The following is a 15,293-nucleotide window of genomic DNA, read 5'->3' on the forward strand; positions in this document are numbered from 1 at the left end:
CAGAAAGTAGAAAAGCTGTGAGGACTGAAATGTTTTAAGAGTCTCAGAAAGAGCAGTGATAACAAAAGGGGATTCGCTTTGGAAAAAACTGCAAGCTGGTATTATATTTGTAGGGAAAATGAATTTAAACCAAATATAATTAACTAGAGGAGAGAGAATCACAGTGATGATTACCATAGAGTAACAGCGACATCAAAACAAACCCCTGCACTTGTAATGCAGCAAACCAGCAAAAAAGTCACTGTCCCTTTGGGCCCCCCAACAGACGTGTCACAGATCAGAAAATCACTTTCTGCTCAAGGTGTCTAAAACGCAAGGAAGACTTTCTTGTGCTACCCGTTACCACCAGAGACTTCTCATCAAAAGGCAGTGAGGAAAGTCCACCTAGACCTCAGAAAAAAACCGCAAAAAACCTCATAATGGGGATACAGCAGACACCGTCGTATTATACAGGAGAAAGAAATGCAGAGTGCCAGCTGCAAACCCCACGTGCAGCCCTGCCACAAAGACAAGCGTTTCCCACGCTGGCAGCACCGTTCTGGGAAGACCCGTCGGTGAAGCCTCACTGAGCAGCATGTGAGGCAATCCTGAACAGGTCTGAGAGCCAAACAGACTGGCAAAGTTCAAATCCAAGAAAAAACACACACGTCAGGAGAGCGAATTAAAGCCTAAGTATGTGCGTATTCCTGCTACACATCACTGACACCCAAAACTTCAGAAAAATAACAACAGCCAGCTGAATAATAAGTAACAGCAGCATTTTATAATGCTGGGAGTTTAAATGTCACAGAAAAAAGGGAAGGATCAGCCTGTTTGAGGCAGATCTTTTTATGCGTAAAGAATTCACGCTGAATAAATGAAAGCCAAGAAACAAATCATTGTTGTGCCCTGCAAGAGGCTGACATTGCCCACCGCGAGGACCACCCCTGGATGCCGTGCCCCCGCCTGCCCTGACACCCAGGAGCAGAGGCACCAGCTGGCATCCTGACATGCCTTCCCTCAGGGTACAGCCTCAGCCCAGCTGCTGGCCTGGGGCAGTGGAGCCACCCTGCTTTACATTCGAGTTGATGTTCTGATACCCTAACAGGATCAGCATAAGTGAGAGATGAAAGCATCCATTCTCTCCCACGAGGGTACTGCAGCTTCTCATCCAAATCTGACTCCTGTCACTGCAGGGATAACTGGACCAGCGCCTTGTGCCTGTGGCCACCAGTGCGCTGGTGAGGTGTGCCTGCTTACTCTTGCTCAACAATGGGCTGGAAGAGTGTTTGCAAAGAAGTATCTCAGGTCAAAATGACCTGCAAAAGAGACCACAGGTTCCCCTTTGCATTCTACAGAGTCTTACCCTTACTTGTATTTTTAACCTTTGAAGTAAAGTATGATAAAGAAATTCTCAGTGTCTTGTTTGCTGTCAGTTTCTGTTGAAGAACCAACAAGGTTAAAGGAGATTATCTCAAGCCATTCAAAAAAATAAAATATTTTTAAACTGAGATTTCCTTTTAGTGACTTGTCACAACTTTCAGTTAAAATTACATACTTTTTTTTAAACAGTTTCAGCTAGTACGCTTCTGCACTGTCAGTACCTGCCATGTCATAATCCTGGTGGACGTACAGGGAAAGATAAGGCTTCTAAAGTAAAAGACAAGGTAAACAAAAATTTCTAAAGTAAACGAAGATTTTTTTAGGATTGTTCTGTATATCACAAAAGGGCACAGACAGTTTCTTCCCTCTGTTCATTTTATTTTTAAGAAAACTCACAAATCATACGACACTGATCAACATACCCTTTCAAAATCTGAATGTTTTTCTACAGTGGAGCACTGCAGAGAAGCAGAACGGCTGTAAGAGCTGCTGTCCCCTCCGGGACAGTGTGGCAACCACAGCACGCTTTCACTGCCGCCGTGACCTTTGGGAAAGCATGCTCCATGCCCTCTACTCCACTGGGCTGCTGAGTTCACAGATCGGTCACTTTTTTCCATGAGACTGAATTTAACTCTTAATGAAAAATCTCCTGCTTTACTTTTTGGGTGTTTCGCAATTATTTCAGGTCCTTGTTACTAACATGCATAACAGCAACGCAACCCAGGTCTTAATTCAATGGACCTTTCTAAGACCCACACCTATTCTCTTCCAGTTTGTGCTGCTTTCCTTTCTCACTGCCTTTAAGCTAAGATCACTCTCCTTGTCCCTATGTGCATTAATTGCAAAATGCCAGTTCCTCAGCGATTTCTGTAAGATTTAGCAATTTCAACAGCAGTCCTGCAGGGAAGTCCTGGCTGAAGCCAAGAGGAGGGTTGTAAAGGCTTTTGCTGGCATTGCTCCAGCTCCAGTGTCTTCACATCCCTGACAGCACGTGTACCAGAAGACTTGGGCAGGCTCCCCTCCTCCTCCTCCTGCTCCCTTCAAAGAGGGCTTCACTAGATCTTGCTTTTTTCCTAACATAAAAAAACCCCAAACTTCTTAACCCTTTAAACAATTAAAAAAAGTATAATTTCTCTTTTGCCCAGCCTCTTCCCTTTAATGTACATTTTCTCTTGCTAGATTCACAGCTGCAATCCCCTTCCTATTACCTGTCCTTTCTGTATGAGCAAATGCTTCATCCAAGTCCTTCACCTTATCCACCTTGTCAAGAGGAGACACGGAAAACCAGCCCCTTCTCCTGCCCACCCCTTGCAACCAGCTCTTCCTCCCGATCCAGTGTGGCTGAAATGCTAGAAATCAATGAACCAGCTGGGACAGGTTTGCACTGGCGCTCAAGACATCACTTAACACGTTACAAAATAGCTACAGAAAGTATAGTACGATAGTTCGTTAGAGTTGTCTAAATGTGATGGTATCTTTAGACACGCATACAACATTCCCCTGTGTAAGAAACTAACCAGAACAAACATACACACATCTACAAGTCAAACCCGCGTTTACCCTGCTGGAACGGAGGGGACCACTTACAACTACAAAACGAAGCATGTGCCCAAGTATTTGGTGCTTCAGAGCCACCAGCCACCAGCCCCATGAGGCAGAGCTATGCTGGATGCTGCAGGTACAAGAAAGGTCTTGTGCTACCCCAGGGCAGCCGTGACTCCCGTAACGCATTACTGACAAGCAATACTGACCCCCACAGCAGGGAAGAGACACAAGAAAAGCCACCGAGCTTGGCACGGAACTGCGTGGAGGCTCTGATGCTGCTGGTCAAATCCTGTGACGCAGAGAAGCCAAGAGCCCGACCCTGTTCATGCAAGGGAGGCAGCACTCACCAGCCTCAGCAGCTGGACACTTCCGGATGGTGAAGATCTGTCCCAAGTCTTCCTCTTCTTCAGGAAGACCTTTCTGGAGGCGCTGCAGCTTACGTAGGCTTTCACTCCGCTGGTGTTTCATGGAACGCACATGCTGGATAAGGTTCAGCTTGGCCTTGGTGGAGTAGTTACAGAGGACACAGTGATAATAGCAGCTTTCACCCTCAACCCCGCTCTCGTGATGCTGAAGGTGCTGTGAAGAATAAAGCAGAGAGATGTGAATTTCCTTTATCATCTCCAGTCTCCCTGGGTTAGTCCACTGTAAATTGCTAAAAGCCACCTGAGAATTAAGAAAGAAACCACATTTTGACAAAGACACAGTAAGATCAAGCCTGTTTATTCTCAGGGTACCATGCATTCTCCTGCTTAGAAGCAAGAAAAACATAACACGCTGAAATGAGCACAGAAGCAAAAATCAAGATAGGCAAGATCTTCTCCTTCAGTGAAAGAAAATACCAGATCTAACATTAACATCTATTCACACCTACGCATGGCTAATTCTTTCATATTTGAAGCTCATCCTGGGAGAGGATCCAACTGCATGTCAAACAGATAAAACTAAATTTGATAAATTCTCATTGTAAACTAAGACGACTAAGACCACAGCAATCCTAGAACACGAAGAACCCATCAGATCAAGAGGTCCTAGAAACAGCATATGGAAGCAGAGCATAGAGTGTGTGCCATCCTACCCATCATCGAGCGCTCTGTTCCCTGGCATCTGGGTTTTACTCCCTCGGACCCGGAAGAAAGCAGCAGCCTGGCTTGGAAGACATCTGCCACAACAATCCAGACTGAGAAGCCAATGGTGAGCACGCGGCTGGGTACCACTGCAAGAGGTTAGCACTTAGAAATAAAATCTTGCCACCCTCTGAAGCTCCGCTACTGCAGTCAATATAGCTAATTCAAGATTATACCTTGATTATTTGACAAAATCTATCCATCGTCTGGCACAGAGGTCCATGCTGCTAGGGAAATGAATAGCTATTTTATGTCACAGATCCCAAGGATGCAGCAATTATTTCTTAAAAGCAGAGGGACAAACTCACTGCTTACAGCTATGTTGGCTGCCACGGCACAGCCCCACTCTGTCCAGTTTGGGCAGCACCAGGACTCAGAGCTCACAGTAACCCTCCCAATTCCCACAGTAAGGGTTTATCACAAGTTGAAGAAAAACGGATACCGAAGTCAAATGTTAGACTCCTCAGTGAGGGCTATTTGGTGTTTTCACTACACACCTACATTTCAGCTAAAAAATAATCCCTGCCAGCTCTGCTGTCCAACCTCAAGACCTCTTTTTGTCTTCTGGGTCATCTCATGAAACTCTTGCCTCACCATGCACTTTGTCCAAGGCACATAAGTAGGGTGATTTGGACATGAACTCAAGATTTGTCAATCAAAAATATTGCCTATGTGCAGCCAGGACCTTCTGGTAAAAATTCTGATGTCTATTATCTGAGTTACAGCTCAGATAAGATTAAAGACATATTACCCAGCGCTGTGTGCTTAGCTAACACGGAGGAAGGAGAGCCCTCTGAGTCTAGGAATGATTAAAAATAGGATAGGAGCTGATGCTGAGGCTTCTGATTGGAAGGGTGAAGGAAGAGAATAAATGTATTCTAGATCTGGCTAATTAGACTAGCCTCTTTTGGGATTGCGATGTATTTAATTAAATTCACTGTAATATTTGAAGAATTCACTAGGGCACTAATCCCGCTGGTGCCCTCAAAAGTTTTTTTTTTTGCTGTTTTCCCTCATAAGAACTTCTTCTTCCACTCATTTCTATTGTTTGCATGCATTACTCTCTTTCTGAGACAGAAAAGGAGAAATGGCTTAAGACATAAAAAGCTAAGGATAGTGAGCCAGTCACAAGAGCCACACACGGCTTGCGTGGCCCGGCTTACCCAGCCTCTCTCTGCCCTGCTTAAGATACAGCCTTGGCAATAAAACCCCCCTGCTGCCCCATCTCGCCGCAGCCTGGGGGTCTCGCTCCAGGAGATGCACAGCAACCCCTGTCTTCCGTCAGTCAAGAGGGATGTCGGGGAAGCACCCATCCTGCCAACATCACGTTCAAGCTCAGAAAGTGGCAATTGGCTCAGCAGTAGCTTCTGCGAGAAGGCAGAGGAAACCCCTAGTGATCAATTAGAGAAAAAACTGGTCACAGGTTCAAGGAAATATTAAGGACATGGGAACCAGAGGCACAGTCTGTACTACTCTCATTTGAAAGGGGGTTTTAGGAAAACATTTGTTTTAAACAGTTTAACAAACATGTCTTATATTTTGCTCCTCTTTTGCGCCCACTTCATGCATGTTCAGATACCCCTTCTGCTTGGGTCAGCTTTGCCTGCCTGTTGTGCCGGAGGCATCAAGACCTGAGGGTGCCAACACCACCAAGTCCACCCCAGACACGGCACGACATCGCACGCCTACCTCTGAATCATGTCAGTCTTCCAACAGAGGAAAGGAGCAGGCCAGAATAAGACAATGTGACGGACCAGCAAGCACTAGCTGTGAGTTGCTGGAAGTGACAAAACGCTGGACAAGTACATGTGGTTATTGTCCATCACACTGTTAAGCTTTCCTCTTGTGAGAATTTACCCGTATCACAGAAAAAAAAATCAAAATATTAAACCAGAACCTTATTAGAAGACAAATCAACTTGAAAATCAAAAGAATATATTGTTCCTAGGAAAACCAACCAACTACTGTCAGAGAACATTGATTTCTGCAAGTCCGGGAGGGGGTGTTTGCCCCCTCCCTCTCAACGATAGGAAACTTCCAACATCTGGTTCTTCACGCATGGTATGCAAAATATTGATCAGGTTTAGTCAAAGCTCCACTTTAAATCAGAAACAGATAGAGGAACGCTCTGATGGAAACCATACGGCTCACGAGTACAGCTTCCCAGGGGGATGCGGGCTGTTCCTGTATGTACATTAACCGCAGCATAACACTGTGCCACTCACAACACCTATTCCTACACACAAATCAAACGAAATCTGGTCCATCTTCCATTTGGGAAGCGCTCGGCTCTCGGGCTGTGACTCACACAGGACGATCCTGCTCAGAGACCTCATCTCCTCCATTTGCCATAAACCTTGCACCGCCAGCCCCTGACCTTCTCTGCAGACCTTTCCCACGGAACACCAGTTCCCCACTGGTGACGAGCCCCCATATTTGGCAACTTCATCTCAACGTCAAGAGGTACCCACTGCAGCTCTGCCCTGCGCGCGGGGTGGCATCACCCGGGCACAGCCGCGTGGCAGCAGGATGGCAAACAAACCCCCGGGATGGGGAGCAGCCGCCGGGGAGAGCTGGCTGCCAGCCCAGCCCCACAGAGGGGCACCGACAACCACCGCCGGAGCCTCTCCTTTAGCTTCTCACAACAAAAACAGTATTTCAGGGTGACTCCATACCAAACCATGCTCACTGGGCGGCCACGCTCGCGCCAGCCGCTGGGACGGCCTCAGCCCTGCCCCACACGATCTGCCTGACGCGCGTTCCTGGGCGGTTCAGGGAGTATTGCACAGAGCCCTTCCTCTGGGTTTGGCTCAAAGAAGTTGGCACGTTTAGAGGGTCTGAACGCGAAGACAGTTTAAATAAGCAGGGGAAAAATTGTAACTTGTGCTTATACGCACTGCAGAGTGCTGGGGGCCAGCAGGCAACACGCCATCCCTGTGGGAATCGCAGCGCACAGCCCCGGCCCCTCCAGCGCAGGAGGAGGAGGGGGAGACACCTGCACACCGGTGCCAGCGCTGCCCCAGCCCCTCGGCGCAGGGGACGGGTGCGGAGGGCACGGGCCGGCGAGGTGCCCATGCAAGCACGAGCAAGGCTGCCTGTGCTGGGACGGGCAGACCCATGCCGGATTGATGGACTGACTTTCCAGCCCTTGCTCTCTAACGTCTGGCTCTGAATTGCTTTCTTCTAGTAAATAACAGCATAATAAATGTTCACAGCGTATGACTATGGAAAACTACTTTTAAACAAAGTATGGGATGATGTTACATTCAGTTTTTCTTTCTCTTCACCTCCATCTCTCACATCCTGCAAACTTTGTTTATTTTACAGTCTGTCTTTTCCCCATCTAACACCGCCTCACCCACAGCACTTTTCAATAACCATGGAATTTAATGCGACAGCTGTATTAATCTGTCTGACTGCAGGCAGTCCGCCTCACCCCCGTGCCATGTACTCAGACCAAGTTCTTCGGAGATGAGAGTGTTGTAACTGGAACTGAGGATCCATGTTGCTACTACTACACAAGTAATGAACTCTCCTGCTGAATACCTACGTAGGTGTTACTGCAGTTAACGTTCACCATTTAATCTCATTTCTAAAAACTTTTGTATGTCTTTTAAGTATTAAAAGATGTTAAACCTTTATCTGCTTAAAACCTCTTCTGTATTATTACAGTCATTGTGTAAAGAGCCCGATTCCTATGGTAACATGAGCGGATAATCCTCCCTATAGCACTCTGTTGCCAGAAGGCACAATGTTATTTTTCAAACCTTATTTGCTACATTTAGTGGGTCAGACACTGTTCTGGGGCTATCTGAACTGTAACCCTAGCTCACGAGGGAGATGCAATAACCACTTTGAACTATCTCGTGCTTTTGATGTTATTCATTAGCAAAAAGGCCTCATTTCTACGCAAACTTAAATTTATCTTGCATAAAGCTTGCCCTTTGGAGGGCCCTAAAAGCTGCTCAGGACTAAACCCGCACTGCCAACAGTGGGAATCCCAAAAGCCCCCGGCCTGCCAGCTGCGAGACAAAGAACTCCTCTCCTCACCAGCAGCGGGCTGACAGGACCACCAGCTGCAGCAGGGACCTGGACCCTAAACCAACCAAATCAGACATCTCTGCAAACACACTGACAGGGACGGCCAGAGAAGCCCACCGCCCGCTTATTTACGCAAACACCCTTGCTGCTTACCGACTCTGATCGCTCAGCAAGACCAGGTGGTGGTATGGCTAATTGATAAACAGTATGGAGAAATCTCCTTCCAAATCACTTTTGATCACTTTCTCCTGCTGGTGCTCACGTTACAGGATGCTCCTGCCACAAAACTGGAGGCCACTCAACTACCAAGAGCTTCTTCAAGAAAAAGTTTTCAGTCTCAAATGTCTTTGGAAGAGGTTTTTTTTTCCACATGCAACACCCTTGTACTGCTGAACTCAGCACGATGTCTGCTCTGTTAGAATGGGTAAAATTAGTGACTTAAAAGAACTGACAGATGCAGCTGAGGAAGAAGGAGCCAAAAAACTGCTGAAGGGTTACAAAAGCCGTGGAAGGGAGCATCGCTGCAGATGTGCACTGCTCCTCCTCTTTCCTGCAAGCATTTACATCTGACCAGCACCAGCAATGAGCCCCAGAGCCGGCAGGACCCCTGTGAAGCCCACGGTGGCACGCAGAACCAGCGGAGCACGCAGGGGTTACGCGAGATCTCAAGCCACACAGGGTTACTGTGAAAGCCAACACCAGCACACCCTGCCGCGTTCAGGAGGAGGTGTTGGAGGCACGCCAGCCCTATGAGCACATCCTCAGCACAGAAGGATGCCCAGGGATTGACTCTTCCTCAGGGTGAAGTCAGACACGGGTAATTAGTAACAGGCTTGGCAGGAAACATTTCACATGCCAGCAAGAACCGTGCCGGTGACAATGCACTCCTGGGGAGCCAGACGAGACACGATCCTTACACCAGAGCTGGAGGGGAGGCTACAGGTTGCCATGGAAAGGGACCAGACCCTGCAATAGACCTCAGAAGCCTCCTAAGTGTCTCTTGGCCCCCATGTGCCTCTGATCTGCTGCACGAGATAAATCACAGTCCTGGAAGAGAAGAATCTGAATTTTTAATGAAAGTCATGTGGATGCAGCTGTCTGATCCCAGTCTGTTCCAAGTACTCCATAAAAGTCAGAGCTGGCCCATCCGTCTTGCTCTCCTTTCACACCTGCAGCCCCGGCTGGAATTTCCTGGAGCTGACGGAGATGCGGGGCGGATGCTGCATGCAGCGAGAACACATGCTGGCTATGCGCTGGCGTGCTTGCAGCCACCCCGCAGCCCAGATGTTTTGAAAGGAGGAAAAAACTGATTCTCCATACAGCAGGTTCAAAAGATGAACTTATGCTTTTTCGTATTCCACCAACATACTGCAGTTGTTTACTGCTTCTGAAGAAGTAGCGTTACAAAACCCTTCCCTCATTCCAGGTTCTCCAGCTCCTTGCATAACAGCTCCTTCGCGTGGCTTGCCGACCGTGGAGTTCAGACTCACATGGCCACAAGTTTTTGCAGTTTAGCTTGTGGTAACTGGAACGGCCTAAGGGTGAGCACCACTCCCCCACCTCCAGCTAAAGCTTCCTCATTATCGCCCAAGCCTTTAAAAACACCACCACAAGATGAGGACAAGGAGACTGTGCGCAACAAATCTGAACTGTGATTTAGTTTTTGGTTCCTGATCTTTATTTTTCTTTCCAGAAGGCTGGAAAGGTAGCACTCCCTCACGCCAAAGCGGCTGAGATGCTCGATGCAAGTCCCTAAGTCACGCTGAAAGGCCTAAAGAACAGCACCAGCCACCCCAATTAACAGCCTGTGCCTAACCCTCCCGCCCCCTTCTGAACATCTTTTCGGTGCCCTTCAACCCTGCCTGGCATGAAGTGAATACCCCTGGTATCATGACGGGGCTGACACTGACCCCGTGAGCCCCAGGCAAGCACAGACCTGCTGAGAAGAATGGAGCGTGGCCGTGCAGAGCCCCTGGCCGTCACACCACGAGCTCCCGACCGCCATGATGCGAAGCAGGAGAGAAGCAAGACCAAGGACTTTCCTCAAAGAAGAGCCCTGCAGCAACACACAGGGCAGCTGAGCAGAGCCTGGCAGGTCAGCAGTAACGTACGAGGCACACGAGTTCCCGGCAGTTCCAAGTAACAGCCACCCCCCCTCGCAGCACGGGATAGGAGCCATCCCCATGAGGTCCCACGCGGGCAGAGGCCACAGATGCTCACCCGCCGGCCACAAGGCTGGTGCTTGCTGTGCTGAAATGCTTTGGGATTCCCCCATAAACGACCCCAAAAGTCGCCCAGCAGACTGGGCTTGCTCCACCAGCCCTTGAAGTCTCATTAAAAGCCAAATATTGCTCAGCCTAAAGATGGAGAGCTCAGCATGGATTTTACTGAACGTTAAATCAACCAGCAAGCGTAGCCAGCAAACTCTGTGGCACTTTAACTTTAAATAATGCAATAATTATTGAATTTCCTTTTTATAACCGAAGTGCTGGAATGTAAACAATGGGGCTGTAATTGCAGGAAGGGGGGATCAATAGAGGCAATCGTTTTCAGCCATGTTAATTGTAAATACAATTGCTCCAAGATGTCAGCCTCGTTCTTCTCGCTCCCAGAATCATCCTAACGGATGACAGAGTCCAACTTTCCCATTACAGCTGTTCGTTCCTTTAAGAGGTTCTCAATCAGGTCTGATCAATCTGTCAAGATAATGCATGGAGTAAGTAAGACTCTTCCAAACACAAGCTCCCAATCAATAGCCCGGACCTGCTTAATGAGGAGGGGCTAAAGCCCAGAGGGAGGCAACAGTCCCAGCTTCTGCTCAGCTCTGGCAGCTAACTTCTTCATGGGGCCTGGCTAAGCCGATCAGCTCTTAACGAGGACATTGTTTATGCAGACTGTGACGAGCAGCATCCCCACGTATTCACAGTCCCCCAGGGTCAGTGGGCAAAAACCCCGAGAGAGATTAACAGAAAACAAGAGCCAAGAAAGGTTGAACTTTTTTGTATTGACCCCCCCACCTTTTTAATTGTGTGACAGATCTGAAAGTACTAATTAATCATTCGTTAAAAGAGATCCCCAAAGATGAAAATCTGTGTGGGACCACTGAAAGTGTAAGAGCATCACTAAGATTCCTCCTGTGCCCTCGAGGAAGAACAAAGCCCATGGCAAAGCCCATGCTGGCCCAGCTGGGCTGGCCATCCCCTTCCACCCCAGAAGAGGCACCCCCAGAGCAGAGGAGGCACGATGGCATGCCGACATCCTCAGGGAGGGAGGAGATGCGAAGGGAGCTAAGGTAGCACTCGGAGATGCCATTCACCACCTGCATTATTTAACTCTGGTAGCACACGGGTATCCCTGGGTGCAGCTAGGCACTACGCTATACATCGCTGAGCAGCAAGGGGGGAAGGTCTCACCGCACCTGGGCTCTTCCTACACCCGTGGAACTTTCTTTTCTCCCACTACTGCATTACAAGAGCTGCAGTCACAACGGACCAACTCTTGGGCAACTGCAACTTCAGAGAATTTTCCAGATCCCTGAAATCTTCACAGCTCTCCCCAGGGAGGCACAGGCGTAAGCTCTGCTATATGTGGAGATGAATACAGGAGTGTGTGTATTGATCTTGCTAATTATAGTGATAAAAACAAAGCACAATTGAGAGTACATTTCCTATCAGCTGCTCCGAAAAGTGCTGCCCTCAACCTTGTGTGCTCCCGCTCCAGCCGTGCGTGGCTTCTGCTGCAGGACCCATGACGGCCCTGCAAGTCTGCAAGGGCATCTACTGCTACTCACTCGTGCACCTCTAAGAAACATGAACCCAATACACTTCATGTGAAGTACATTCTGTTACAAATCAGGGACCTGAGGGATGTCAACTGTGAGCCGAGCTTCACACAGCAGCTTCTGCAGTGCAGCACAGTGGTTTGGTGACGGTGGGGTGCCTCTTGCAAGCTCACCAAAACCTGAACTGATGACATTTTGTTCCTCAGGAAAATGCATGGTTTTGTCACCCCATACTTTGCATGGATGCTGTCACCCCTGGAGAAATATGACAGAAAATCTTGTATTTCCTTTTTAAAAGCAGTGCCTGCAAAGTACTGTATGGACAGCAACAGGATGAAGTTATAAAAACAGCAAGAACTTTATTTGCCACAACTCGGCAACATCACCAAGGAGGTCAGGCCTTCCAGTCCACTCCTTTCTCAGTGCTGGGGACAGCCAAGAGCTGAGGAACTCAGGGAGCCTTATCTTTCCCAGGGTTAAGAGAAGAAACATGAAAAGAACAGCTGAACATTAAGACAAGACAGCAACCAAAGGCAGGCTCAGCAATCCCACTGTACAGTCTTTTTTTTAAAACATATTTTGTACATACACTTGAAAATAATAACTTCAGTGTGAGTTGTTAAGCTGTGAACACTCCAACTGAACTGGAACAGCCTGTGAATACAGCAAGTTACTGCATAAAAGGCAAATTATATAATAAAAAGGGCTGGGGGGAACCTGAAAAGACAGCAGGATAAAAATCTGTTGTCCATATTGTAATTATATGGCTGTTGAGCGATTGAAAAAGGCTTTCCATAACGCAGAACAAGACTACGACTATCCATACAGATGATGTATTATTTCCTCCAGCAGCAAAAGGAGTGATCCATGTGTTACGCTGTGAGGGACCTCCGAGCGGGCTCTGCGTGTTCGAAGGCACGGCACGTAACACACACTTGGTCTTGTGTTGCTAACGCCGGCTCCGACTTAAAACAACTACCTGAAACCCTCTCTGTATGCGTGGATCCTGCCTGAAGAATTTAAATTAAAATGGTATTCCCCCCCCATATTAAGTCTTTTGGAAAAGAAACCACCACGCTCTGAAGGAAAAGCTTGAGGAGCGTTCCGCACCCGCTGCGCTGCTCACCGCATCCCGAAGCCGAGAGGCACCCGCCTGTGCTGGGGAGCGGCACAAGGAGGTTCCCACAGAGGGAAGCAGCCCGAGGGGAAGCGGCTCCCTTTTCGTGGAGGGCAGCACGCTCTCGGCATGCAGCAGGACACGGACGAGGCTGGATGCCTCTCCGTGAGCCCTCACCAGTCCTTCCACATTCTGGCTGGGCTCCAGGCAACCGCAGCTGGAAGCCGGGCAGCAGGCTGGAGGAACGCCGGGGACGCAATGTCCTTCCAGAGGTGCTGCGGGACCAGGCAGGACAGGCGGGCACTGCTGCAGCCGACCCACAGGCAGCCGTCCCGCTGACACGCGCAGCAAGGGACCACTGTAATAATGCTCCATAAAACCATGTGGGAAATTGAACCAGCCACAGAAAACCACACTGAGTTCACGTTATTTAATAAAATACTACAGACACAGATTAACTTCCCTTGCCCGGTATTTATTGTTTCATCTATCTCTGGAGAAGTTACAAGCACTATAAGAGACTGAAGATTTCCTTGTTTTCATATAGCTTCTTTATAACTTCCTACAGCAATGTACCACATTGAATCCCAACAGATAACCATACAATAACAACAAACAACACAAGACAATTTTTTAATCCTCTCCATAAATCGAAGAATATCAATATCGAAGAGATGGATGACACAACCTCCCCTCACAGAAGCCAACAAGGATGCCTTTAGGAACAACAGACCAAGCTCATCCTTCGTCCACGGTCCTCACAGAGAACCAGCTGCGAGAACCAATCTCCACTTTCTCCAGCCAACTGGAGGACTCTGTGCAACCTTGGCCAACAAAAGCCCGAACTCTGCCCTCCTGCCTCACGACAGCACCCCTGCAACACAGAAACATGTAACCCCTAGACACGGAGCCATCAGCCCTTCCAGAACTCCACCTGCTGCAGTGTACGGTGGTACCTCCTCAGCTGGCAGGTCATCAGGATCCTCACCAGCATCTGCTCTGCTGCCTTCTCCAGCATCCCACATAGTAGCAGCCTTCTCTTCATCCAACGCCCCTGACCGAGCTGGGCTCAAAGCAGCCAGCCCAGGACACAGACAAGGCACCATATGGACTCTGGGGCACGTTAAGGGCTGCTGCCACAAAGGGAACGCTGGACAGGACAGCAGCAGTGGTGGTGCAGCTGTGGCAGTCTGGAGATGTGGGTAACACAAGGATTTTCAAGAGCAGGCGGTACAAGAGGAGAACCAAAGGAAGGTGCAGTGAATTAGTACAGCAGAGAACAGAAGCAGGAAGAGGAAATACGTAACATTCCTTGAATCTTGAAGGTGAAATGAAAACCGGTAGAGCAAGACTAAGCCAGTGAAGCCCTCCCGGCAGAGCAGCACTTCTTCAGAGGTTTGGGCTGCAGGGCTGGGCACCAAGCTGGGCAACCAAGATTACAACCTTTGATGCAGCAGTAGTGCATCAATATACCCAAAACACAAGGACAGGAGCACCATCCGATTTCAGACAAGCACTGTGAAGGTAAGTTCATTAAGTGTCTGCGAAACACACAAACAGAACACAGAGCACCACAGAAATGCCCATGAGAAAATAAATAATTCTTCATTCAGTGAAAGCTTTGGATTGTATTAGACAAAGCCTGGGGCAATGTAATGAAAGAGGAAGATAAAAAGAAACAGAATAATTACTCACTTGCAGAATGAGGCAAGAATCCTACTGGAAAAATATGTATGGAATTACTTGTAATTAAAAACTATAATAACGCCTGCACACAAAGGGCTGCATTAAGGCAACCTCAAGTCTGGTATTTCCTATGTTTAAGACAGTTGTAAGGGCTTCCATGAACCCAAGGCACACTAATGTGTCTTAAGAATGGTGTATATAAATTCAGGCAATTGCTCCTTGCCCCATACCACCGAGCAACTATCTGTGAGGAAAGCTACCAAGTTCTTGGTGAGGAGAATCCTTCCAACCACAGCCTCCTCCAGATTTAACTGGGACATCTCCTCAATCCTTGAACGTGCAGTGGTTCCTAGCACACCTTCACAGGCCTGGTTTCCACCAGAAAGGACGTGTCAGAATGGCCCGTAACAATGTACAGCAGCAAAATTGTTTGACTCATGTATTACACACATGCTCCAAGCCACTTCCAGCCTATGAATGGATTGGGCTTGCTGCTCTAACTTCATCTGCAACAGGCTCTTGGCTTGCGAGACTGCCAGGAAAAGGGGCAATGTTTCTCTATAATCCCAACAGACACTGATATGGTAAGTGCAACCCCCACCCCCAATCCCCACCAAGACACCCCAGGAGGCTG

At 48.3% G+C, this 15,293-nt stretch overlaps 1 protein-coding gene across 3 annotated transcripts in view; it reads right to left on the minus strand.

Moving 5' to 3' along the window:
• The window catches only part of ZFHX3 (zinc finger homeobox 3), a 269,024-nt gene that overhangs the window by 72,713 nt on the left and 181,018 nt on the right, over positions 1-15,293 (minus strand). For all 3 annotated transcript variants that reach the window (XM_080365094.1, XM_080365093.1, XM_080365092.1), the window contains one exon: positions 3,255-3,486. In XM_080365094.1, the coding sequence (XP_080221220.1) occupies positions 3,255-3,486 (232 nt within the window). The remainder of the gene's footprint in view (positions 1-3,254; positions 3,487-15,293) is intronic.

This window comes from Falco punctatus (genome assembly GCF_963210335.1).
Source record: "Falco punctatus genome assembly, chromosome: 14".
Classification (NCBI taxonomy): Eukaryota; Metazoa; Chordata; class Aves; order Falconiformes; family Falconidae; genus Falco; species Falco punctatus.